Here is a 26,168-nt window from a genome sequence, read left to right on the forward strand (position 1 = left end):
AGAGAGCATAGGTCAAAACAAGTGAGAATAGCCTCATGGCAGATGCACCCCATTAACCGCCAGATAATGAACCAAAACATGCCGTTAAGTGGACAAACAAGGCATTACGCTAAGTGTAATGGTCCAGACAGACATCAATAACTGACCTGACTTGCAAATCCTTTAGTCGGTGTTCATCTCTGCTAAATTAAGGGGCTAGACTTCATAATTGATTTCTGTTTGCTTAATGACAAAAAGTAGGTAATCCAATGAAGAAGTTACACTGATGGTTGTATGCATTAAAAAGACTTTAATATGAGGTATTCATTGCAGATTTGTTCATATGAACCTCTTGAACACATTTGCATGCACAGACAGCATGAACGTAAAACACTGTACTTTCTCCCAGCACCTCGAAATGATCAGACAATAAACTGAATTTAGTTCAATGATGTACATAAAAACACACACACGCACACCTCCACAGACAAAGCTGCTTATTCTCTCATGTCAATTAGTGCAGGACAATTTATGTGAAACACTGAAACTGACCTAAAGGAAAGAAAAAAATCTGTAGTAACACTGCTCATGTTTTCTTTGCGTAGTATATGGCTTACAAATACCATAAAAACAGAATCAAATTCCTATGTTTCCAAAAGTTTGAAAAGGCTCCACTATGTAAACACACAACTTTTTAAAGGAGGATAAAGGCACGAGTGTAACCATGTCTTTTTAGTCCAACTAAACACAAAACTCACTTGGTGACTTAAATGTACTGATCTGCAAAACATCCACCACCTTTTGTAGTTTTAGTGTGAAAATAAATAACAGCTGAGAGAAACACCTCCTGTTGGACATAAAGTGTCACAATCTGTAACCAAAGATTAGTCTTTATACAGTAAAACAGCATTTTTAATACCTCTCTGCTTCTTGAACCTGTTAAGGCAAATTCTACTCCTTTCCACACACCGTTGGCTCTCTGAGTGTGGCTGCTGGATCGTTAAGGATTCAAGTAGTGTCTGCATTTGAATGTCAACAGGCAAAATATCTTTGGGGGAGGGAAGGCGGCTGCTGGTACAGATATAATTAGAGACAGAGGTAGACAGGGAGGAAAATGGGAAGAGACAGAAGCAGAGAAAGAAAGTGAAGTTCAGAACTCTGTGTGTGGGTGGCTGTAGTCTCTGCTGCCTGGTGGACTCTCGCTGGGCTTCATGAAGATGCCCTCCATGGCCTTCCACAGACTGTGCTGGCTGGGGCTGGACATGGCGTGAACTTCCGTCTGACCGTGAATCGGCCGTCCATACTGCTCCCCCGTCACTGATAGTAGCGCGTCGGTGGCCTTATGACGAAAGCGGACGGCTTCCTCGCGCCTCCATACAGATCCTCCACACTGAACTGTCCACTCGTCGAGGTGGTCTCCTTCCCCTTCCTCGCCAAACGCACTCACCTCCTGTGGACGGTGAGACATACTTTAGAGGAGGAGCAGACAAGATGAAGTGCTTTGCTTTGTTGGAAGCTTTCTGGTTTCGTTCTACAATCCCTTTCCCCACATAAACAACACGGATATTTGTTTTCTTTTAATCCTCCATCTTGATTCTGTTCTTTACAGTTTTCCTGCTGCTCAGACAGAGGCATCATCGGACTTGTACAAAAGCAAGAACTCTAACAGATTGGATTATTTACCAAGCTAAAGATCCCATCATTTTAAATGATGTGTTTCTTTTTGTCTCTGGCTTCTTGTTTCTTCAAAAAAATTAACTTTTTTAAATTAAGGTACTAGAACTGTAACATACTGTGCAGACACATTTGTGAGTCTTCTGTCTTTCTAGTCATGGTTGTGCTGTTTCCATAGAGGTGCAGGACTTTATACTGTTGAAAAATGAGCTCAGAGTGAGTAAAAATGTGACGATAAGAAAATACGCTCAGAGACCACCTCGGGTTTCAGAGCGTTAACAAGTGAAAAATGGATCCTTCTTTCATTCAAAATGTTCTATGACACTGTTTGCACACTGACATTTGGTTATATATAAATACTCCCAGATAATCCAACTCAAACACAAAACATTTGCATATGAAACTCAGTGAAGCTGTTAGTCTTTAGTGAACATACATGTAAAAGTGATACAACTGCGTTGTGCTATCTGGCTGGATGAGAGATCCTGACAGCCCGCAGTATATATTACACTGTCACAGTGGGCTATGTGTGTAAAATCTTCTCTTGTGATGTAAATTTTACATTGCCATAATAAGAAAAACTAATATTGTACAAGTTCCTGGAAACCTGGAAACTTACAGATCAATAACTACACAGGAATGTCTGTTTTTGGCTGATTGACTGGATTAAATACCCATCTGTCAAAGAGGTTCATCACACTGATGCAACAATCCTCTGAGTACCATAAAGCAGATCTGTTCACTGGTTTCGACATCATCCACAATCATCTAATTCACAAAGAGACCTTATAGGAACAGCTACCTGAGCATGAATGGAAACCGAAATGTCAGGCACAAATTTCTAAGCTCTCATGGTACACATCTCCCACCACGCCTACACTTTGGGGAGACAGTGTTCTCACACTTCTTGAAGATTGGAGACGCTTTTGCTGACCTGAGGCTGTTTTCCCAGAAAGTTAGGTAAGTTTCCTAAAGTGTAAAAGCTGCTGTCAACTTGTTTCCACGTCAAAATGTTGGTCTGGGTTTAACTAAGTGTGAAAGGCAACCTCTTTTTACATCTGCACGCACTACATTTTAGTAATTTTTGTTAATCTCTCAGTGGCTTAAACTTGGCTGGATAGTCGTGAACTTTGGGACATTTCATAATCAGCTTTTTTTTAAATTAGGCCAGAAATTTCAAGGCTGTCTTTTACACATTAACATCCTGTCCTGCAGGGAGGATCTGCAGGGAGCAGTTAATCCTCCACATGGCACTACACCTTCTCCTCTTTCTTCATGCACTTCTCACACCACCCACCTGGTTAGAGGACAGCGGTGAGGCGAAGTAGTGGCTGTGCAGGTTGCGACCTGTGTTGACATGAGTGAGGCGAATCGTCTGCCCACACTTGACAGGAGTACCTCGATGGCACAAAGCATCCCTTGTCCCACGAACACTCCAGTAGCTGTTACTGTCTTCCACCGCAGCAACTCCTGTTACAGACTGCTGTCCACTACCTGTCTCACAAACAGAGTGACAGAGTGTTACATTTATACTGAACAAACCTGGGAAAAGGAAACAATTCTGTTGATGTGAGTTCTTTGACTGCTCAATCTGTGTATTCTATGAAGGTGTATAAAAATACATAAAGAGTTAAATGAATGATTGTGCATCAGTTTGACTTTGAACCCAAGGCCTCATGTTAGCAAACAGCATTTCAAACAACCCAGGTGGTTAACTTTGAAGGTCAGAGCTATGCGACAACAAGTCAGAATAGTATGACATGTTTGTAACCATGATTAAAGATTTCTTTTGAACATTTGAGAGGGGACATTAAGCAGAGGTCTTTATATCCTCATCCAGGAAACATTGAGAATCACACATTAAATTTCCTGGATTCTGTTTTGTTTTTTTTATGAAACAATTTGAGCCTTTATGCATCGATGTATTGTGAAAATGTAATTCAGGCACAATGAGAAAGCATTACAGCTGTTTTTCAAAATGACTTGATTAAAGTAGTTTTTACTGGAAGGGGGACAAATGTTCTAAATATTGAAGGAAACATATGTATCTATCTTAAAGCTATGCCTGTGTTTATAACGGCAGAAGTATGTCCAAGTGCACATTTGTAGAGTTGGAATAACTGAGGTCTAACTAAGCTAGTGCTGCTACCTTTTATGTGCTCAGGTTTAATGCCAACATGTGACCTTGTTCCTTTAAGTTCCTGCAGCCGGATAAAATGCTTGGAAGTTGTGTGAGCAGATCAAAGTATAACTTGTATGCACTGACTTTTTGAAGTTTGACTTTAAGGACTTTGTTGATGATAATTTGGGTATTTATTGTCTTGTTGTGTTGGAGATGTGATGTCACATAGGGTACCACATCCTTCCTATTTAACAAAAAAGCCCCCCATCAAAATAGGTCTTAATTGTGTTAATTCGTAGTTGTGTCATGTCAGTTAAACCAAAGCAAACTATACCAGGAAAGATAGGTGTAAGGCCCATCCACAATCTCACCAGACTTCAGAATCATGCAGAGAATCATGTTTATTGGCCATAAATGTGCATACATACAAGGAATATGATTGTTTTTCTTGTTGATTCTAAAGTGCTTACACAAAAAACACATGCACTGAAACAGGGGAACAGACTGACTACTGCGTAGAGCTGTAGATATGTGTAAAAGATCATGTTTAGAGTGAACCAAAAGTTTAGTGCAGATTATGATGATATGAATAAATCCAGTAAAAAAATAACAATAAATACCGGGCTATTAACACTTTAGATATATGAAGTAGGTGTGCAATGTTGTTGTAATGAAACACTAGCAGGTATGTAGTATGTACAGTATAGAGAGTATAGTATAGTAAAATGTTGACTGATTTAATTATTCACCAGATGGATGGCCTGTGCAAAGAAAGAGTTTATGTGTCAGGCTGTGTAGGTGCTTTGTTCTTCGTGGATGGAACCTTAAGGTTGAATCTCGAATAAAGCTGATAAATTTCACCAATCTTTTTTATGCAACACTTACTGATTACTCACATAACAGACTCAACATGAACTCTGTGTTAAACTGACGCTGTTAACCTCTGAACACAGAAACCACTCACGCCATGCTGTAATACACAATTAATTAGAGAGGTGGGTACTGGTGGGTGAAGTTAATACCAGTGAATTATTCAATACAAACGGTTATTACCGTTCAATAATCGGTTAATGACAGTGAACTCACCGGAGCCGTAGCGTACGTCGTGAGAGTGAAGTCTCACATTGTGTTTTATATTCAACAGTTTAATGACTGAGCCGCAGGTCACAAAGCTCAGCTCCGTACCGAGCGACAGCCCAAATATCCAGGATAACAACAGGAGCAGAGCCGCTAGAAAACGTGGCAGAACCACACAGCTTAAGTTACCCATTCCTTCTAAAACCGGAGAACAAGCAGCCGCCGATGCCTCTCTGAAATTTGTATTATTTTTCGCTACGTCATTAAAGCGGTACAGTTTGCTAACGTGCAGCTCAGCGAGCAGCGCCCCTAGCGGCTCGGAGTGGGAACGTTGACATCGTACGTGGGTTTAGTTTATATGGGGGGTATTTCTGTTTTTGTTTGGAATTATGTCATAGCATGAAAAAAAAATCTCACCAGTATACCGATTGTTATATTGCGCAGACTTGTTTAATTGATCGGTTTTGCGTAGTATCGCGGTGAACCAGTAGGGGCGTCACCTCGCTCCCTTAGCGAATGGAAGTTCCCTCACTGCGTCCCGGAATTGTCATCACGCCGCTCGGTCTCGGCCATTTTTAGAAGTGCGAGCAACGAAACACAAAACACAACACAAACCAGAAATTATTGTAACTATATTCGGACTATACCACCGCACTGAAAATTGTAAGTCCAATTTCACCGTGGTCGTTTGCAATGTCTACACTGTGCTGCTTATCGAACAGTCGTTCAGGAGCTAGCGGTAATGCTAACGCTGCTGCCTGTTGTTGTCGTTCCGGCTAAAGTCAGGCTAACGCACTGAGACGCTAAAGCATTAACGGGCTAATGTTGGACGACTTCGAAGTTGGTCCGGTTATTTTGGTTTAATTTCTTCAGTAGGATACTTGGTTCGACTTCTTCTTTTATTAACGAATAACATATTCTTGTAATTTAAAAGAATACCGTGAAGATTAAATACCTGCTACTTGCTCAAAGGGAGGTCACTAGCCAACTTACATTGCTAACACAGGTATAGCCTCGCTACTGGTTGCTAGCTCTTAGAGATAATAACGTTAGCTGGCGTTATTGCTCAGTGTTTTCACTCAGATGTTAGTTTAGTTGGTGAACGGTTCACCAGCTGGCTGAAAAAATGCCATGTGGATAACGTTAGCTACAGTAAGATTGAGAACACCGTCGTTGTTCGGTTAGGCATGTCTGTGGATGTTGTGTGTGCGCATTGCGACATCGCTATGTGTTGTCGTTTGGAAGCTCGTTAGTTAAATGTAGTATTGTTGCAGTTTACTCACATTATAGATCTGTGGTAGAGTAAAAAAAAAAACGTTACCAGGTCATATAAAAGCATGAACGTATAGTAATGTGAGATATCATTCGATGCACATTAAACGTTTATGCAAATGTGCTTAAAGGTATTGCTTTCACGTGTAATCAGTCTCTTGTGTATGTATGTACCTGTGAAATATCATCAATTAGTTTGAAAAGTAATTTTGTACCTGGAAAATATTGTTCATCTTATGTGGTAAGACAGCACACATATAATTGTACAGATGTGCATGTGGGACAGCATCAGCCCAAACTAGACAGTCAGTTAACGATGTTTTAGCTTTTGGAGTAGGTCCTAAAGGCTATAAGGCTATAATAGGAAGCTTTTTGGTCAAACTCACACAAATCTTCAGACCTGTAACCTGATTAGTGAAACAGTATAGCCCAAAAATCTGCTTCAGAGGTTTGATTATTGAAGTCTATCTCATCATATTATGTCAATGAGCAGCTGAGGTTCATCAATAGCTAAAACAAACTAATATATTCATAATGGTTTAAAATATAATGAATTTCCTAAACTTAAAGCTTAAGGGGAAGCTTTGCAAAAGTTGATGTCAAGGTGAATTTTTGTGTATATTTGACCATTTGTATTTTTTGCAGGAACAGCCATCATGTCAGACTTTATTGAAAGTGAGGCTGAGGAGTCAGAGGAAGAATTTGAAGAGAAGGACCTGAAGCCTAAGAAGACCCAAAGGTTTATGGAAGAAGATGGTAAGCTCTGGTTTCTTTAACTCAGGATATGTGTTTTATAGTTAGAGTTGTGTGGTGCTCATAAATCTATCTATTTAACAGATGAGGAGGAAGAAGAGGAGAACACAGAGGACCAGGATGAACAAGGAAATTTACGTGGACTGATTGATGATGGAGATGAGGAAGGGGAGGAGGAAGAAGCTGAAAGAAGTGGGAGTGGAGGGGGCAGTGACTCAGAAGAAGAAGTGAGGCATCGACGTAAAAAGCGCAGTAAGTCCATCAGGTCTTTTTAAAGGCTGAATGAAGTTTTGCATCCTCAAAGTATTTCGGAAATAATGGTTTAATATTCCTTCACTTTCTGCGTTAGCTTGTTTCCTTGCCCCTTTACGTTCTCCCAGCTGTCCTCAGCCCCTGTATGGTTCACAACAAGAAAATCAGAAGCACTGGCTGTTGTCGTTGTGTGCTAGCACTGCAGTGGTCATGATGCTGGTGTTTTGTAAAATGGCTGTTTAGGTGGAGTTTCAGTAGTAAAGTGTTGCAGCCCAAAACATCACATCTACGGGTATTGATGTGTCTATTTTTTTGCTGTTGATGACTGTGTTCTTGGTTTGATGAATCACACTCTCAGTGCTGTGTTATTTCATCGCTTCAGTAATAGCATATTCATGTTTATCCTGCCCGGACAATCGATTAGAAAGAAAGCAATGATGTCACATGTTTGTGATCTCCTCACCAATGAGTTACAAAAGAACCCAGAACAATAAATGTATGTGGAAATCTGTTGCTTAAAGAGAGACAAAGAAACAAATGGCTATCGGAAATGGTAGTGAACAGAACAGATTTATTCAGTTACACTTGGTTATTTCATGTAGTGTGGTCCAACATGTTATTCCTTACAGCTGGTGGTCATGATTTATTGTTTATCTCACTCTGATCTCACCTGTCTATGTATTTATCAAGTCTGTCTTTCCGATGTAGCTCACACTTTTTCTTAAACATCATCTAAAGAATAGGCATTGCTAGCCAACCAGACGAGTGTTGAGCACAGTATTATGTAATCGTTTTCTGTGAGTGGTGAAAATGGCCCCTCAGCAGTTTGAGGTATAAAAAATTCCTTTTTATCCCACTCTCCCCATAATTCATTAAATTATTAACTAAGTAATTTTAGGAAAAATCAGGAACTAAGAAATGTAGGGGTTTTATATTCTCAGAATTGCATCGATTTGAAAATGGCAGTTGGGTTAAACTGACCTCTTGGTGGTTCTGGAGTTAAAAATGATTTTCTCATATTGCCTTCTTTCCTCAAGCCTGTTGTAGTCTGTTCAAACATTATTTGGTTCATTGTTAATTGGTTTGCTCAGTCAGGCACTTGACATACTCATATTAAAGCCAGACCAATAAATCTGTCAGTGTGAGAAATTTATTGCGGAGTTGACCAGAGAACATTTAGGTTATTTAACTATCAAATGTTTGACTTAACATTGATCTTGGTCACAATAAAACAATCAAAAACAACATATTTTATTGATCAAGATTGTTTTTTGACATCAAGTGGTTATTTCCAAAGAATCTGCAAATGTATTGTTAGCAGGTTTTTGAATCTCCCACATATTAATGTCTGTCTTAAAAATCCAGTGTTGATCATGTTCAGAATATTTCCACTGAACTGAGAGATTTCTCTTTTCTGTCAGTTCATGTTTAACAAAATAATGATTATTTCAGACACAGAAAGTCTGAGCACGTTTTAAATCAGGTCTTGACTGTGAAATTAATTCTGTTTTCTTTAGTTTCTCAACAGCTTTTTATCAAGCATCCACATGTGTGTTGTGTTCATAGAAACCAAATCAGACTGACAGAAATAGTGCTGATGGATCACCTAAAATTCATTATTCAAATAATCATGAGTCAATAGTACATCAGACATGCAAAGAGTCTCTCTCCTGGCGTATTCTTTTACACTTCTTACATCATGTTCCTCCTGGATTGATGCCATGTTACTGATAGTTCAGCATCTACCCACTGGGCTTTCTGATTGGTCTAATTCTACAATATTGCTGAAGCAGCACTGTAGATGTTGCCAGGAAAAAACACCTAATTATTTGAGCTACACATCTGTTTTAGGAACATCCCCACCTGCATTCTTGCACAATAGCATGTCTGTCTCTGGTCTCACCTTAGATAACATTGAATACTCATAAATTTTCTTCTTGCTTTTAAGAACTTGCAATTCAACCTGATATTCTTTTCTCTCCCACACCTGTGCACGATGTGATGATATGTAAAATTTCTGTCTGACAATAAGTAATGCTTTACTGAACACATATGAGACCACGTATTGATTACACAAACAGTACAGGTTTCCTCAACATTGCTGTGGCAGAAATAATACCTCAATGACCTCATTTTGATATTCTTCCTGGTGTGATTGAGTCGCCAGTGAATTCCCAGACTAATACAGAACACATTGAGTTGCTCAACCTTCACTGCAGTTACATGTTGTGGTTTTTAGTTATTTTTTGGGGGCCTTCATTTTGTTCTGGGCTGTAATTAACAGTGCGTTAAAGTGAGAGGAAATATACATCTGAAGAATAAGACTGGAGCATAAGCAAATTTCTCTTGGACAAGTAAAATAACTGGTTGCTTCCTCTGCTTTCAGCTCCATTTGTCATTCAGCCAGATGCACCCACATAACTGGGCAGTTGATATTTGATGTTAGTTCCCTTGTAGTGTGTTGGATAACCTGTTTGATATCATTGCCTTCTCATATTAAACAAAGTGAATGCGTTGCTTCAGTAAACTAAATAATAGTTGCTTGCAGCGGCCACACAGAGTAATACTGTGGATTCTCGGTCACTGTGGTTTAAATGTGCCAAACTTTATATAAGTTTTGTTTTCATCTTTACACCTCCACATTTAATCATGACTGTTACGCATAAAAGCAGAATCACTTTTTTTCTTACAGTGGTAGAATTGCAACTGTCTTGAGGTTGTTTCCTCTGACGCTTTTTATCTTTGCAGATTATGATGACTACCTGGATGATGATGATCTTGACCTCATCGAGGAAAACTTGGGTGTCAAAGTGAAAAGGAGGGTAAGAATTGTTTCAAATCACAATTTTTTTCCTCTGTGGTTGCAATAATAAGCTTCATATTATTCCTAACTTCCTGTATTTTGATGACATTTTTGTACACTTGTAAATGTTTGAGGTATCTGTACTGATGCTGTACCTGTATGTATCACAGAAGAAGAAATATGACCGTGTGAAAACACTGGACGATGATGAAGATGATGACGACGAGAAGGACTTGATAGCGGATGAGATCTTTCACGGGGATCACGAGGGCGAGCTGGAGGAAGGCGAGGCAGTTGATGAACCTCTCCAACATCATGCAGATGATGACGAAGAAGGAGAGGATGAGGAGTCAGGTTAGCCAGAAGATTTTTGTGTTCTAGAAATAAGAAAAAGTATAGGAATGCTAGCATTGCGACACATTTTATTTCATTTGATCTAGTATGAAATAGATTGGTTTTTAAATGTATGCGTTGTTCCACAGATATTGATGATTTCATTGTTGATGATGACGGCCAACCCATCACCAAAAAGAAGGGCAAGAAGTTCTCGGGATACACTGATGCGTGAGTGTCGTTTATACAGCAAATATAGTAGTTTTTGTCTTAAAGAATAATCAATGGAACGGACGGATGCTTGTTTTTATGTTTCCTACACATTAAATGACGTAGCTTAACCGTCACTGCAGTATTTAATTCTACATTATTTTTCACATATGTGTATTTTAGGAAACTCTGAGACTGTAAGCACAAAATGGCAAGCATTGAATGACTTTTGAAAATTATGTAATCACTGCTGTTTGTCCTGCTCTCTGTTGATTCCTCCACAGAGCCCTCCAGGAGGCCCAGGAGATTTTTGGTGGCGACTTCGACTTTGCTGATTTTGATGCCGATGCTTATGACCAGGGTGAGGAGGAGGAAGAGGATCAAGATGAAGAAGGCTGGGATCGGCCCAAGAAACAGACCAAGAGGAGGCAGGGAAGGAAGAGCATCTTTGAGCTCTACGAGCCCAGTGAGCTGGAGAGTAGTCACATGACCGACCAAGACAACGAGATCCGCTCGACAGACATGCCTGAGAGGTTCCAGGTGTGTGTTTGAAGGTTAATGAATTGTATGCATATTTAATGTGTGTTTGCCTGTTGTTGTCCTCCTCACTCTTGTGGTTTTCTGTCTTGTAGTTACGATCGATCCCTGTTAAACCTGCTGAGGATGATGAACTGGAAGAGGAGGCAGAGTGGATCTTCAGACATGGTTTCTCCACTCTTACCATCTCCATGCAGGTACAGTTTTCGCCTGTTATCTGGCATTTTCAGACATCCTGCTTGGTTCATGTCCACTATATTGATTTTCTTTTCTCATTTCTTTGGATTGTTATTACAAAAATGACAATTTTTCTTCTGTTTTCTTTACAGGAAAGCACAGATTATCTAGACAGAGGGACAACCACAAACTTCAGCAGGAAAGGCCCCAGTACGATTGCTAAGATCAAAGAGGCCCTCAACTTTATGAGGAACCAGCAGTTTGAGGTGAGCTCTCCTTCATATTTCCTTCATTCAGCATCTGCCTTGAAGACAGCAATGTCTCAGTGTGTGTTAATAGGAAGCCAAGATGTGAGGTTTTTCTAAAGACTTCTTGTTTCTTTTTTTCAGGTCCCTTTCATTGCTTTCTACAGGAAAGAATATGTGGAACCAGAGCTAAATATCAATGATCTGTGGAAGGTGTGGCAGTGGGATGAAAAGGTATAGTTAATATCAATGTTTTTGTTACAGACAAATCCTTCAGTAATGGTTTGAATAAGTAGGTAAACAACTACAGTTAATTGCAAATCACATACTTCCATTATTGTTTAACATCATTGTTCCTCCTCTGCCCACCAGTGGACTCAGCTGAAGACTCGGAAGCAGAATCTGACCCGTCTGTTCCAAAAGATGCAGTCTTTCCAGTTTGAGCAGATCTCTGCTGACCCTGACAAACCTTTGGCTGATGGGATCCGTCCTTTGGACACTGCTGACATGGAAAGGTACATCTTGCTAACACTGATGGTCTAATGCAGAAAATGATTATCTCTTATTACTTGGTTGTATTGCACTAAGCAATGGATAATTGAATGTAATAAAATTTTAGTATTACGTGAGGATAAATAGTAAACCATGCTTATTCCTTATCCTCACTGCTTTATTTTTGTACAATAACAATCATTCCTGTGTTTTTTTTAAAGGCTGAAAGATGTGCAGACTCTTGAAGAGTTGGGTGACGTGTACAATCACTTTTTGCTCTACTATGGCCGAGACATCCCCAAGATGCAGAATGCTGCTAAAGCCAACAAGAAGAGGCTCAAGAAGATCAAAGAAGTGTCAGAGGATGGTAAGATGGATCAGGTTTATTAGAAGATCATGGATTAAAACGGCTGAATTTTTATGGTCAGAACTGATGTTTAACAAAATGCTGCTCGACTGCCTCTATAGGTGAAGAGGAGGAATTGGAGGTGGAAGAAGAGGAAGAACAGAAAGGACCTGACCTCAAGTTGGCATCTCGTAGGGATATGTACAGCATCTGTCAGAGCGTAGGACTCGGTTAGTCTCCTTTTCTGTTGTGGACACTACAATCTCAGTGTTCAAATATCACTACTATATCACTACTTTTTCTTTTTCTTCCTTACTGCAGATGGCTTGGCGAAAAAGTTTGGATTAACTCCAGAGCAGTTTGGTGAAAATCTGAGAGACAGCTATCAGCGTCACGAGACGGAGCAGTTCCCTGCTGAGCCTGTAGAGCTGGCCAAAGATTATGTTTGCAGCCAGTTTTCTACTCCTGAGGCAGTGCTGGAAGGAACCAGGTACATGGTTGCCATGCAGATTGCTCGGGAACCTTTGGTCAGACATGTTCTGCGACAGACCTTTCAGGAGAGGGCGAAAATCAACATCAAACCTACAAAGAAGGGAAAAAAGGTAGGGGGCAAATTTATTGGCAGACATTTTGAAAACACAAAAATTGCAGACATCTAATCCAAATGGACCTTTCTAAGCCGGCTTTTCCCTTTGCTTACTTCCCGTAGGAGATAGACGAGGCTCATTTTGCGTACTCCTTCAAGTATCTTAAAAACAAGCCTGTGAAAGAGCTGAATGGGGATCAGTTCTTGAAGATGTGCCTGGCTGAGGATGAGGGGCTGCTTACTATTGATATCTGCATCGACCTTATAGGGGTTAAAGGGTGAGTACAATGGCAATACAGTGGATATTTATAAAGGTCTTTTTATGATAGTGGTCTAGCAGACGTATATATGTTGAACCTCATCAGTTCAAATAAGACGTTTGGCTCAGCGTTACGGGTGGTGGCCATTTACATCAAGTCAATTTTGATCAACAAGATGAGACAAATCATAAATATTGAAACATCCTGAGGTCTTGCAATTACTCTCAATTTTGTATGCCTTGGCCTCAGGATATTTATCAAAACAGGCTCTGATGTGACTAACTGTTGTCCCATTTTCCGTGTCTGCATGGAAACCTAGCTTGGATGTTGGAAGAAAGAGGAGTTAATAAGTAGGATAGATCCCATGAGTTTAATTTCTTGAGAATTCCAGCAGTAGCTTAGTTTTTTAAATCCAGATTCTTGCCAGTAGAACATGAGACTGTTGAATTATGACTGCTAATATTAAGATGCTCCCTTCTTTCTCTTCAGGTATGCTGGGGACCAGACGTACTTTGACGAGATCAAACAGTTTTACTACAGGGATGAGTTCAGTCACCAGGTGCAGGAATGGAACAGGCAGCGAACTTTAGCCATAGAGAGAGCTCTCACTCAGTTCCTCTACCCTCAGATGGCAAAGGAGCTCAAGAGTAAACTGACTGCTGAGGCCAAAGAGAGCATTGTCAGGGTAATTATCTACTGTATCTGTTTTCCATGCAACATATTATGTACATTACCACATTGGAGTTAAGCAAAGATATTCAACTCCTCGCAAAAGCACCATATTTGGGGAAACTGTGACGTAAAATAATCATTAACCATGAATACATTTGTTAATGATTTGACTGATTATTGACCCTCTGTCTATCTGTCCTTGAAGTCCTGCTGTCGCCGGTTGTACAACTGGCTTAAGGTGGCTCCTTACAGGCCAGATCAGCAAGTTGAAGAAGATGATGACCTGATGGATGAGAGTCAGGGAAAAGGCATTCGGGTTCTAGGTGTAGCCTATGCACCTAGCAGGTATGTGCCCCGCGATACATTTTATTCTCAGATAAATTGGTACCTAATCGTTGACACTAAACCCAAAGTACTCACTATGCTGAATGTTCGAATTGAACTTATGTTTAAACGTTGCTCTTACAGAGATACACCCGTTTTCTGTGCTTTGATCAATGGGGAAGGAGAGGTGGTAGACTTCCTTCGTCTGCCCTACTTCATGAAGAGACGGAATGCCTTTAGGGAGGATGAGAGAGAGAAGAAGGTACAAGCAGAGAACACAACTGTGCAGTCACGAGATGCTTTTTTGTTTCAAACATTGAAAGCGTGTCACTGAATGCGTCTCTGGGATGTCCACAGGCCCATGACATTGAAAATCTCAAGAAGTTTCTGTCCAGCAAGAAACCTCATGTGGTAGCTGTAGCTGGAGAAAACCGGTAAGTCAGGGATTTCTTTCTGTACGTCTTGGAAAACCACAAGTCGGAGTTGGGTTTGAAATCTTAAAAAAAAAACATGTTGCGTTTGCAGAGACGCCCAAATGATTATGGAGGACATCAAGAGAACTATCGGTGAGCTTGAGCAGGAGTCCTCTCTGCCCGCTGTGGGAGTGGAGCTTGTTGACAATGAACTGGCTACACTGTACATGAACAGTAAGAAATCTGAGGTGAATATGTGACACATCACTTTACAGCCACACCGTCCGCAAACAAATCAGTGGTTTCACAACAGCAAGTTCACTGCACCCAGCATCCCACTGAGTGTTTTCTTCCACTTCTCACTTTCTCCTTTCCTCCTGCTTTCTCTCTGTGCAGACTGATTTCAGGGATTATCCTCCCTTGCTGCGACAGGCTGTCTCGATAGCCAGGAAGATCCAGGATCCCCTGGTGGAGTATGCTCAGGTCTGCAGCACTGATGAGGATATTCTCTGCCTCAAACTACACCCACTGCAGGTGAGCGTTTGAAGAAATAGATTTATTGTGTTAATATATTTATTGCTGTGTATTTCTGAAGCATTGTCATGTATCATTCAAAGACTGAACTGTTTTGCTCTTGTATGACAATCTGAAATATTGGAGGCTGTCGTTCTTCAGGGTTGCCATTTGGTGCTTTGATTAGATATTCCCAATCGGGAGAGTAATTTTTTGCTGTTTGTCCACCTTTTATTCTTTTGTAGCATCATATACACCCATTGCATATTGCAGTCTAAGTTTTAACAAATTCTAAATCTAGAAATGGCCACTCAATAAATAAAATACTTGTCTGTGTAAATTAACATGATGATTTTAACCTTCATCCTCTCCAGTCTCCTGATGTGTTAAAATGTAAATTAAACTTTGCGACATATTGGAAAACATGGTCCTGCAGCTATGTACAGCACATCTTTGTGAAACTATTGGTATGTTTTTCCTCATTTTCTTTCTCAGGAACATGTGGTGAAGGAGGATTTGCTCTGTGCTCTTTACTGTGAGTTCATCAACCGTGTCAATGAGGTTGGGGTGGATGTGAACAGAGCTATTGCCCACCCTCACACTCAGAGTCTGGTCCAGTATGTCTGTGGTTTGGGACCGAGGAAGGGCTCCCACCTTCTCAAGGTATGGATTTATGCTGATATGCTTATTAGATTGCAGTATAGTGCCTCATCTGTTGACCTGATCCACTGTCAATCTTGTTTTTGTGCAGATTCTGAAACAGAACAACACTCGTCTGGAAAACAGAACTCAGCTGGTCACAATGTGCCACATGGGGCCCAAGGTTTTTATAAACTGCGCCGGTTTCATCAAGATCGACACTGCATCACTTGGGGACAGGTCGGTCCCTCTTACCCTTTATGTCACATTTTCAGATCATTCAGATGTTTCACATAATGTTGAATATACTATCATTAGTCAAGCCTACAGTGAGGGTATTTTAAGTCAGCATTTGTTTTTCTCCTCTCACACTCTGCATCCAGCACGGACTCCTATATCGAGGTTCTGGATGGTTCTCGTGTCCACCCAGAGACCTATGAGTGGGCTCGCAAGATGGCCGTGGACGCCCTCGAGTATGATGAGTCGGCAGAAGATGCCAACCCAGCCGGAGCTCTGGAGGAGATCTTGGAAAACCCAGAACGTCTCAAAGATCTGGACCTGGATGCCTTTGCTGAAGAGCTTGAGAGACAGGTCAGTGTTTGTGTTGAAGCTTTGATTGTGGCAATTTCTCATTCATTCCATTGCAAGAGCACAACAGATAATCTAAAGGCGAGAAAACTATAGAATACTTTTTTTTTTCCTTTTTCTCTTGTTTTTTTGCTTTCAGTGCAGAGCAAAGGGAGATCTGTTAGACAGCACTATATATTTCAGGAACATGTGAAGCCAAAAGAGTCTCTCACCTTTCAGAGGGTTTTATCATAAATTTTGTTTTCTTCCTTGTTTTGTCTTTCTAGGGTTACGGTAACAAGGGAATTACTCTGTATGACATCCGTGCTGAGCTGAGCTGCCGGTACAAAGACCTCAGAGTTCCCTACAGAGTCCCCAACACAGAGGAGGTCTTCAATCTGCTCACTAAGGAGACTCCAGAGACCTTTTATATTGGTAATACATGCTACACTAAAGTACATTTTTATATGTAATTTGAACAAGGATCAATAATATATGATATGATATTCAAAGCAGTGAAGTGAGTCATTGTAGAAGTGTGTTTTGTGTGTGATCAATTATTTTGCCCGTGGTTAATGTTTTTACCACCTTTTCTTTCAGGTAAGCTGATCACCAGTGTAGTAACTGGTATTGCTCACCGACGGCCTCAGGGAGAGAGTTACGACCAGGCCATACGTAACGATGCAACAGGCCTGTGGCAGTGTCCATTCTGCCAGCAGGACAACTTCCCTGAACTGAGCGAGGTACCAGACGCCTGAGTTTTCCTGTTTTGACAACTTAATGTGTGGAACCAATGAATCTGACATCTAAACATCATTTCTTTTTTTCCCTTTTGTTTTGTGGTTTTCGTTCAGGTGTGGAATCACTTTGACAGCGGTTCATGTCCAGGTCAGGCTATTGGAGTGCGGAGCAGATTAGACAACGGTGTCCAAGGATTTATTCCCACAAAGTTTCTCAGTGACAAAGTGGTTAAACACCCTGAGGAGAGGGTCAAGGTGAGGCGTTGTTTGTTGATCGTTGGTTGTGTTTTGGTGTCAGTTACATGGCCTTGTCCTGATAGATCTATGATTAATTGTTATCCATTTTTTCCTTCCTGTATTTCTGTCCTGACACCTGCATAATACTTGACTCCTTCTTCCCCTCTGCCATCAGGTGGGCATGACAGTTCACTGCCGCATCATGAAAATCGACATTGAGAAATTCAGTGTTGACCTGACGTGCCGCACCTCAGATCTGATGGACAAAGCCAATGAATGGAAGCTTCCCAAGGACAGCTACTATGACTTTGACACAGAGTCTGAGGACCAGAAACAAGAAGAGGAGCTCAAAAAGAAACAACAGCGAACTCGTTAGTATAATAACACAGTTCGAAGTGAAACAAAACACTTATACAACCATGAACTGCACTACTCTGGGTGGATTTTGGTTTAACTGAGAATATTTACTTTCACACCAATGATCCTTATCCAACTTTTTGTCTCTTTTTTCATTTTTGCATCCTTTCTGTCTCCTCAGCTTATATAAAGCGTGTCATCGCCCACCCCAACTTCCACAATATCAGTTTCAACCAGGCAGAGAAGATGATGGAGACCCTGGACCAGGGAGACTTGATCATCAGACCCAGCAGCAAAGGAGAGAACCATCTTACAGTCACCTGGAAAGTAAGAAACATGAGGGTGCAGCAGTGTGATAAATGGTCAAATTAATGAATGGAATAAAAAACTTTACCATGTCAATAATTGTTGACGAAAACTGAGACACACATGATTAGATTCAATAAAAATACGAGTCACTATTTAAAACATACGAGAACAATTCATTGAGTTCTAATGTTATTAGTTTGTTCGTATTCCTGTCTGACTGAATCTAATGTTTTGAGGTGGCTGATGGTATCTACCAGCATGTGGATGTGAGAGAAGAGGGCAAAGAGAATGCGTTCAGCTTGGGGCACACACTGTGGATCAACACTGAAGTAAGCCGTTTTCTTCTCTTTCTTTAGTATGATTGTGTGCTTCCTCATCAAACCTGCACTTGTGAAAAAGTGTTGTGGCTGCTTCATTCTTTAAGACTTTCTCTGATTACCTGCAGGAGTTTGAGGACTTGGATGAAATCACTGCTCGGTACATTCAGCCAATGGCATCATTTGCCAGGGATCTGCTGGGGCATAAGTACTTCCAGGAGTGCAGTGGGGGAAGCAAGGAGGTACACACTGATTTTCTTTCCTGAGGATTTGGTAGTCTTATTCAAACGGCTCAAAACAAGTCTCAAGAAGTCTTCTCACTGTTGCACCCCTTCTTTTTTCCTGTTCCTATTTGATAGAAAATGGAGGAATTATTGGTCCGAACAAAGAGGGAGAAGCCTACTTTTATTCCTTACTTTATTTCGGCATGTAAAGATCTGCCAGGAAAATTCATACTGGGCTACCAGCCTCGTGGAAAACCCCGGTGAGCAGAAATGTTTTTGTCTTCCTTTTTCTGATTACTCACTGTAATAAGGTCATGAGCAGAAAATATTGTAACAGCAAACTTTAAAATCTTAAAATTATTAGTTTTTTCTTACTGTCAGAGGTTTAGCTCATTAAAATCATAAGTACTGCAAATGATGCCATTCAAAGCTGTAAATACTCATGAATCATCTCGACATGGTGACAGGCAAAGACCCACAGCTAGCATACAAGCTCATATTTGCAAATGTGAATCTTTGAGTCTCATCCACACTCCCACACAACGTTTCTACTGCCCAGACATGTTTGGTGTTTGTGGTTTGATGGAAGTTTTGTTTACCTGTAGAACTGAACGACAACTTTTTTTGTTCTCTCAGGATTGAGTATGTGACCATCACTCCGGATGGCTTCCGCTACCGTTCACAAATATTTCCAACAGTGAATGGACTATTCCGTTGGTTTAAGGACCATTATCAGGAACCTGTGCCAGGTATTGAAGCACTATCCCCTTCGTTTATAGCAGGGGTGTCCAAACTTTTTTGAAAGAGGGCAGGATTTGATGAGGTGAACATGCGTGAGGGCCAACCATTCTGCCCGACAATCTTTGAACCATTGAAACCAAATGCTACTTGGCTGTTTGATGGAAAATTCATTGCATTTTGTACATGTTCAAAATGAAATGTTTCCATAAACTTTAAGAGGAGGGCTCAGAGAGTACAGTGGACAGATTAGCACTTATCTCTGTATAAAGAGACATCCCATCATTAAGGGTGACCAAAGCACCAGGAGTGTAAGGCCAAAGCATGTTGATGAAGAGAGGTTTTTTTTCCTGAAAAGTTTCTGACTTCTTATCAATGAATGCAGTTATGTATTGCAAACCTAAACAGGTCTGACCAAAATCACTCTGTTTTTAATATCCAAAGGCCAAATATAATGAAATGAGCCGAACTGAGGGGAAAAAAGATCGGGATTCAGGTGCATTTTTAACTCTAAATGTCATTGGTAGTTAATGTTGCCGAAGACATATGAACAGGAATAAAACACCAACGTTCAACCTATAGTGAAGTGCAAATTCCATGTGTTCAGATATTTTTATAACTGGTTTTGACCAACACAAAACAAATTAACTGCAATTTTACAATATATTCATGCTTGTGACAAGTGCCTTTGGAAAAGCTGCAGCTTTGTTTCAAATGCTTTGATGTGTGAATACAGCTGCTTCACCGCTGCATCTTGGCCCTGAAGACCCGTGTTCAAAACATTCAAGTGCTTTGTTATATCAACTAATAATCCCAAATAGTCAATAAAGATCCGATAGTTCTGACATTAGTTGTCCCATATCTGCCAAAAATTGTCCGATTTCCCTTCACAGACAGAAGTAACACTGCAGCGCAGACCCCCAACTGAGCCACCTTATATCGGTGTGATCTAAAACATCTCCATACTCAGCCTGGATGTCCAGTAGAAACTGTTTAAACTGGCGGTGGGACGGGGCTTTAGAGCGAATAAAATCAATAGTTTTTATCACCGGCTTCATGACATGGTCATATTTGAAATGTTTAGCACAGAGAACTTGTTGATGAATGATAAATGATGGCCTCCTTCTTCACTCACCTTGTTGTAGATTAGGGTTGACAGTCCACTTGGTTCTCCAGCCATGGCAGGTGATAATCCCAGTGACTTTTTTCCAGGGCAGTTTCATATCATCCACAGCTTAATTAACAGATACAAATAAATCCGTTCCTCTGGTTTTGTCCATAAAGCTCTGGTGGTCAAGAAGCTCTTCAGTCACGTTCATCTCATCATCCAGCCCTCTCAAAAAAATAAGCAGCTGAGCAGTATCTGATGCATCTATGTTTTCATCACACGCTACTGAAAAGAAGTCAAAATTCGCTCCTTTGCCCTCCAACTGTCTTTTAATGTATGCTGAAACACCTTCAATTCGCCACGCTACAGTATTTCATGCCAGGCAAACTTTGGCAAACTCTTGCTTCTTCTCAGGGCAGATATTTTCAGCCGTTTTCACACACAATCTTGTATGAATTCACCATTGGAAAAAGATTTAAAGTGCTTTGCAATTAAAATCACCACCTCATAGCTTGTCTTTGTAGCATTTTCAGTCGACTCGTGTTCTGGTAAAAAAAAAAAAAAAAGCACTGCTGTGAACGGGCTGGACTTTGGACATGCCTGGTTTATAGTGTACATTGCATGCATTGAAATGTATTGAAAGTGTTTATCTAACATTTTGTCCTCTGTCAAAGGCATCACTCCCAGCAACAGCAGCCGAACAAGGACGCCTGCATCCCTGAATGCCACTCCAGCCAACATCAACATTGCAGGTGAGTCCCGTGTTCTACTACAAACACTCATCTATATTTTCAACATCAGTTGCTTTTAGTGTTTTCTGATGCATCCATTTCTTCCTCTCCAGACTTGACACGAGCCGTCAACGCCCTCCCACGCAACATGACTTCTCAGATGTTCAATGCCATCGCCGCAGTCACAGGCCAGGGGCAGAACCCCAACACCACCCCTGCACAGTGGGGCTCCAGTCAGTACGGCTATGGTGGAAGCACAGGAGGAGGAGGAGGAGGAAGCTCCTCTGCTTATCATGTAAGGGCGGCTGTTAATGTTGAGAACTGTGGAAGGAAGGTGGTTGCGTTTAGATACTGGCGGCTCCTAACTGACTGACCATAAATTAATAGTTAGTCTTTACGGGCTGTAGGTGTCAGCTTGAGATGATACCAAATAGAGATACCTGAGCTCTTTTGATAACGGTAAATATGAGCCTTTGTGAAGGTGTAGTTAAAAAATAACCACTACACCAGCTCCACTGCAAATTCTTGAGCGTATATTTAGAAATTCCATCTGTATTCTTCTTTTAAGCAAACATCTGAACTCTGAGACTAAAAGAAGCATTTCTGACATTCCTATTAACACAATTTATCTTCCTTTGAATAATTCAAACTGTTGACTGCAATTGAGATGTTACTTTTATGAGATGACAGTTGAACCAGCAGAAAATATTCAGTATGTTGAGTAACTCACTGAGCTGCTTTCATTGCAACAATTCCTTTTCTGCAGGTGTTTGCGACACCCCAGCAGCCCATAGCGACACCCATGATGACGCCCAGCTACTCCTACACCACACCGAGCCAGCAGGCCCTGGGCACGCCACAGTACCCCGGCTCCACCCCACAGTCCTCACACTCTCACGCACACGCCCACCCACACGGAGGCCATGTGTCACACCACGGCCATCATGGTCATCACAGCAGCCACCACGGCCACTCATCCAGCACGCCGTCGTCCTCTACTTCATCTCGAGGACGGACGCCTCAGCAACAACCAAAGTAAGTTCGAGAAGGATATGTGTATTTCCTGAAAGTCTATGCTGGTTTAAGAAGTCAGTTTACCAAAGTTACACAGAGGGCCAAAATGCACTACAATCTGGCATCCCTAGCAGCACCCCCAAAACCAGCCGAGTTTCATACTTTTATTCCATTGCCCTGCAGTGCTCTATAATTCAGCAGAGTGAAAAAAAAAAAAGACACAATCTGATGGAAAATAGTTAAAATTGCAGGGGAGTCACAGTTTGTTTTTCACACGTCACTAACCAAGGAGCTACAAAACCAAGAGAAATATTCCCTGATGTGTCTCGGATTGTTTTTGGCGGCTACAAAGAAGGCTTCACACAATTTCCTGTTTAGCTGTTCACCATACAATGTGCCCGCCTGAAGTTCGCTCAGAAGTACAGCGTTTATTATTTATCATAACTCTAGTTTTATTCAGCCTGTCAACACAACTCAGAAAGTGGTAAATAGACGTGGAATCTGCTGCCAGAGCCAGCGGGGGGGCTTCTTTGTTCGTGCATCACCTGTGTCAACACTCCCCAAAGACTGCTCGAGCAACAGGACAGACGCTACTTTCCACCAAGAGGAAAGGATTGTCATGTCTGTGTAGGTTCTCATTCATCCAGGTTATGGTTATTCAAAGTGACATCTGTGAAATTCGCATTTCAACGACCCCCACTGACTCTCCCTGGCACTCCCATTGGCCATCGTTGAGGAGCCAGACGTGTCTTGGTAATGGTCGTTGGAATATGAACAGCACTGACCACACCTTACAGAGGTTAAAAGCTGAGGCACCAGAACTGAAGAAGCCTCTCAGATGAGAGGTGAAACATCTTCACTGAACAGTCCAGTGGACTGATTTAAACAACTTTGGAAACGGACTGTCATGTTTCTCTGCTTTTCTAGCCAGCATTTTCCTTGAGAGAGGACTCTCCCCTGAGTCCAAAGTTCAATGTTTCGTCATGTGTAAAAGACACACTAAATGCGCTCAGGTAGACTTCAGTAAAAAATGTGGCATTTATTATTGATCATAACTTTACTTGGCCGATCAACACGATTCAGAAACTGGTAGAAAGTTCAAAATCCGCACTTTCGACACAAGTTTAAAGGGAGACTCGTCGATGCTTCCTCTTCCTGCTTCGTTCGATTATGCAGCAGCGGGCAGTATTGATGCATCTGCGCGTCACTTGAAATGTGAAAGTTAAGAGTAACTTCTTTGAACACAGGGTTTTGTTGATTTGTTACGGGAGCTGGGGGGGGGGGATTCCCCCAAGATATATCTGCTTTTGCCCAGTTTTAGACCGTATGCATAAAATTATTTTTAAAAAAAATCTGACATGGAAAGGACAGTTATGTGGCTATGATCCATGAGGGTTCAGTCAGGTTAGTGATTACTCCTCCATTGTCTCGACTATTTGCATTGTGTTTCAACAAACATCTCCAAGTCCAAATGGTCAAATGCCTATTTAACTGCATGCAACTCACAAATTCATTTATTTTATAAAAAAGTTGCAATTTTTCTGCCACTAGGTGGTGCCGAACCTACAATCTGGTTTCCTTTATGCACTGTTGAATTAAACGGCTCCCCTTCTGTTCTCCCCGCAGGCCAAGCGGCAGCAACGCCTCTGCAGTGGACTGGGGCAAGATCGCTGAACAGTGGCTGAAGGATAAAGAAGCAGAGGGGCGGAAGAAAGCCCAGAGGATGACGCCTCGACCGTCACCCAGCCCCATGATCGAGAGCACGCCCATGTCCATCGCCGGAGACGCCACACCCCTGCTGGACGAAATGGATCGATAGGACACGCAGGGGGGCGTTGCCACACCCCCCCCACCCAACTTCATCCTTTATACTACTTCTTCATTTGGATAACTCTTTACCCTTTTACTTTCCCACAACCCATCAGCCCCCTTCATCCAGCTGACCACTAGCTGAGGCCCACTCCATCCTCCCAATTGTCCTTTCATACGTTTTCTTTGCCTCCTGATATTGTGACTGCAGTAATCAGTCTCATATCATGACTCATCTCAACTCCTTCCTTTCTCTTACCCTTGTGTCTGCCCATCCCACACCAAATGTTTTATATCCTCACCTCCAGCCGATGTGCTCTGGCTGCGTAGTATTTTGTATAGTCAGAATAACACTGTATATGTCCTGCAGAAAGTCAGTGCAACGAAAAAAGAAAAAAAAACTTAAAGTATCTGACTGCAGTTACAAATACGTAGGATATGGACCTATACAGACACTGACAGGCAAGCTGTCGTTCTGTCTTTATTTTGGCGATTGATTTTAGTTTGATCCAGGAATGAGTTTGACAAAGGAGAATCTGTTATGGTTGGTGGAGTTTTGCAAGCAGTTGCCAAACGAGCGCTTTGCCAAGCCAATTAAGAAATGGAACTTTTGTACGGAGTGCGTCACAATGAATAAAGACTTTTTTGTTGTTGTTGTTTGAAGCTTAAGACTACGCTCTTCACATCTGTCAAAGCAAACACATCAGTAACTGTACAGACACACACACACACGGTGAGAGAGAGGCTTTTCTGAGTTACTGCTAATTGTCTCCACCACATGCTGTATTATGATCAGCTGAATATGTATTTTGGCTCCTGTAGATAGCCTCTAATGTATTGTTGACTCTGCGCCCTGTACTCTGTGGACATTAATGTGCCACATTAGAAACGGTGGTTGTTCTTAAGGACTTTGTGAGCATTTTTGTGAGGCAGCGCAGAACAAGCAAGTTCACATTTTGAAGCTGTTGATTTTAGTAACAGTATGTGGAAACCGGCAGATTTTTGACAAAGTACTTGACTCTGTCAAAGAAACATCATCAGGAGCCTGTCAGAGGATCATTTTTTTAAGTTTACTCAAAGTTGAATTTCTTGTATCTTAAATGTTTGCAGTTCAGTGATTATTTCACTTCTGTTTACCACCTTGTAGGATGTGATCTCTTACACCGTCGCTGTAATTCAGACTGAGACAGTATCGCTTTTCCCTCTGAATATCAGAAAATGAGATTATTCATCGCTGCAACAGTAAAAAAAAAAAAAGTTTCAGTGAATGAGCTCAAGATTTCTAACACTATCAGCAGAAGATACTATCAAACTGACTTCCCACTGTTTATATTGCTGACTGTATAATAATCTGAACTGCACGCAGGTATTTCAGTGAATAAATATAATATTAAAAACACATTTTGTGATCGTCATGTGGAAGTTTGAGGCCACTCTGCTTCTCTCCTGACTCGTGCATTGAGGTTTTTTTGCTGCGTCTCTGTGCCACAGTACAAATAAGCAGCACTGGTGTTTAATGGTGTGCTTTATTTTGCAATGTGCGAAGTATCATGGTCCCATAATATGCATATCGTTTAAAATAATTATGATTTTTGAGGAAGCATACTGGGTTTTCCATCTCTTGCCAGATTTTTGCATCTGTCTCAGCGAGGCTGTGATTGGTTGTCAGCAGTACTTGGTGATAGGGGAGAGAGGATGCCTCTGGCACTGCTGATGACCTTTTCTACCAGTGATCCCTTTAATAAAAGTGTTCATAGTAAACTCTGTGTCGTGCTCGTGTTTATTTTAAAAACCAGCTGCAGTCTCTGGACATATGGCGTACATGTAAATGTGTCAGTGTGTTTGCATTCCTGATTTTCTTCGTGGTTGAAATGCGATTAGCTTGGAACAGAATGTGGTAAATGGTCTGTATTTATATAGCGCTTTACTATACCTGCAAGGTACCCAAAGCGCTTTACATGATACATCACATTCACCCATACATTCACACACTGATGGGGGAAGCTGCCATGCAAGGCGCTAACCACGACCCCATCAGGAGCAATTCGGGGTTAGGTGTCTTGCTCAGGGGCGACGGGGCGAGGATCGAACCGGCAACCCTTCGGTTGCAAGACGGCCACTCTACCCACTGAGCCATGCTGCCCCATAATGTAAAGAATTTCCCATTTTTACACTATCTAGTCTTTGTATTTCGACAGAGTTAACACACACAATACAGTGTTTGAACCAGTGTATTCACTTTTCATGGTCTGAGTCGTAATCAAAGCACCGTCACTTCAGAAAATCATCAGTTCTTTACTTTTTGCACACTTCATAGTTTTATCACTAGATATATATA

The 26,168-nt window shown here is 41.3% G+C and overlaps 2 protein-coding genes across 2 annotated transcripts; one reads left to right on the forward strand and one right to left on the reverse strand.

Moving 5' to 3' along the window:
* Positions 1–269: 269 nt before the first annotated feature.
* On the reverse strand, positions 270–5,125 carry sdf2 (stromal cell-derived factor 2). Its single transcript, XM_022208134.2, has 3 exons — positions 4,862–5,125; positions 2,951–3,147; positions 270–1,429 (listed from the first exon to the last, which is right to left on the reverse strand). The coding sequence occupies exons 1-3, from the start codon at positions 5,043–5,045 to the stop codon at positions 1,130–1,132; spliced, it is 681 nt and encodes a 226-aa protein (XP_022063826.1). The 5' UTR covers positions 5,046–5,125; the 3' UTR covers positions 270–1,129.
* A 247-nt stretch (positions 5,126–5,372) lies between these two features.
* supt6h (SPT6 homolog, histone chaperone and transcription elongation factor) lies at positions 5,373–25,591 on the forward strand. Its single transcript, XM_022208135.2, has 37 exons — positions 5,373–5,515; positions 6,770–6,880; positions 6,962–7,129; positions 9,878–9,951; positions 10,103–10,286; positions 10,415–10,496; positions 10,760–11,015; positions 11,108–11,209; positions 11,342–11,455; positions 11,579–11,668; positions 11,807–11,949; positions 12,148–12,293; positions 12,395–12,502; positions 12,594–12,874; positions 12,982–13,136; positions 13,608–13,803; positions 13,996–14,135; positions 14,259–14,376; positions 14,472–14,548; positions 14,640–14,775; positions 14,924–15,061; positions 15,536–15,703; positions 15,792–15,919; positions 16,063–16,270; positions 16,534–16,681; positions 16,847–16,989; positions 17,101–17,241; positions 17,399–17,594; positions 17,762–17,907; positions 18,126–18,218; positions 18,335–18,448; positions 18,566–18,690; positions 19,067–19,179; positions 20,951–21,028; positions 21,121–21,302; positions 21,774–22,042; positions 23,648–25,591. The coding sequence occupies exons 2-37, from the start codon at positions 6,781–6,783 to the stop codon at positions 23,838–23,840; spliced, it is 5,253 nt and encodes a 1,750-aa protein (XP_022063827.1). The 5' UTR covers positions 5,373–5,515; positions 6,770–6,780; the 3' UTR covers positions 23,841–25,591.
* Positions 25,592–26,168: the final 577 nt, after the last annotated feature.

The sequence above is a fragment of the Acanthochromis polyacanthus genome, chromosome 17 (genome assembly GCF_021347895.1).
Source record: "Acanthochromis polyacanthus isolate Apoly-LR-REF ecotype Palm Island chromosome 17, KAUST_Apoly_ChrSc, whole genome shotgun sequence".
Taxonomy (NCBI): Eukaryota; Metazoa; Chordata; class Actinopteri; family Pomacentridae; genus Acanthochromis; species Acanthochromis polyacanthus.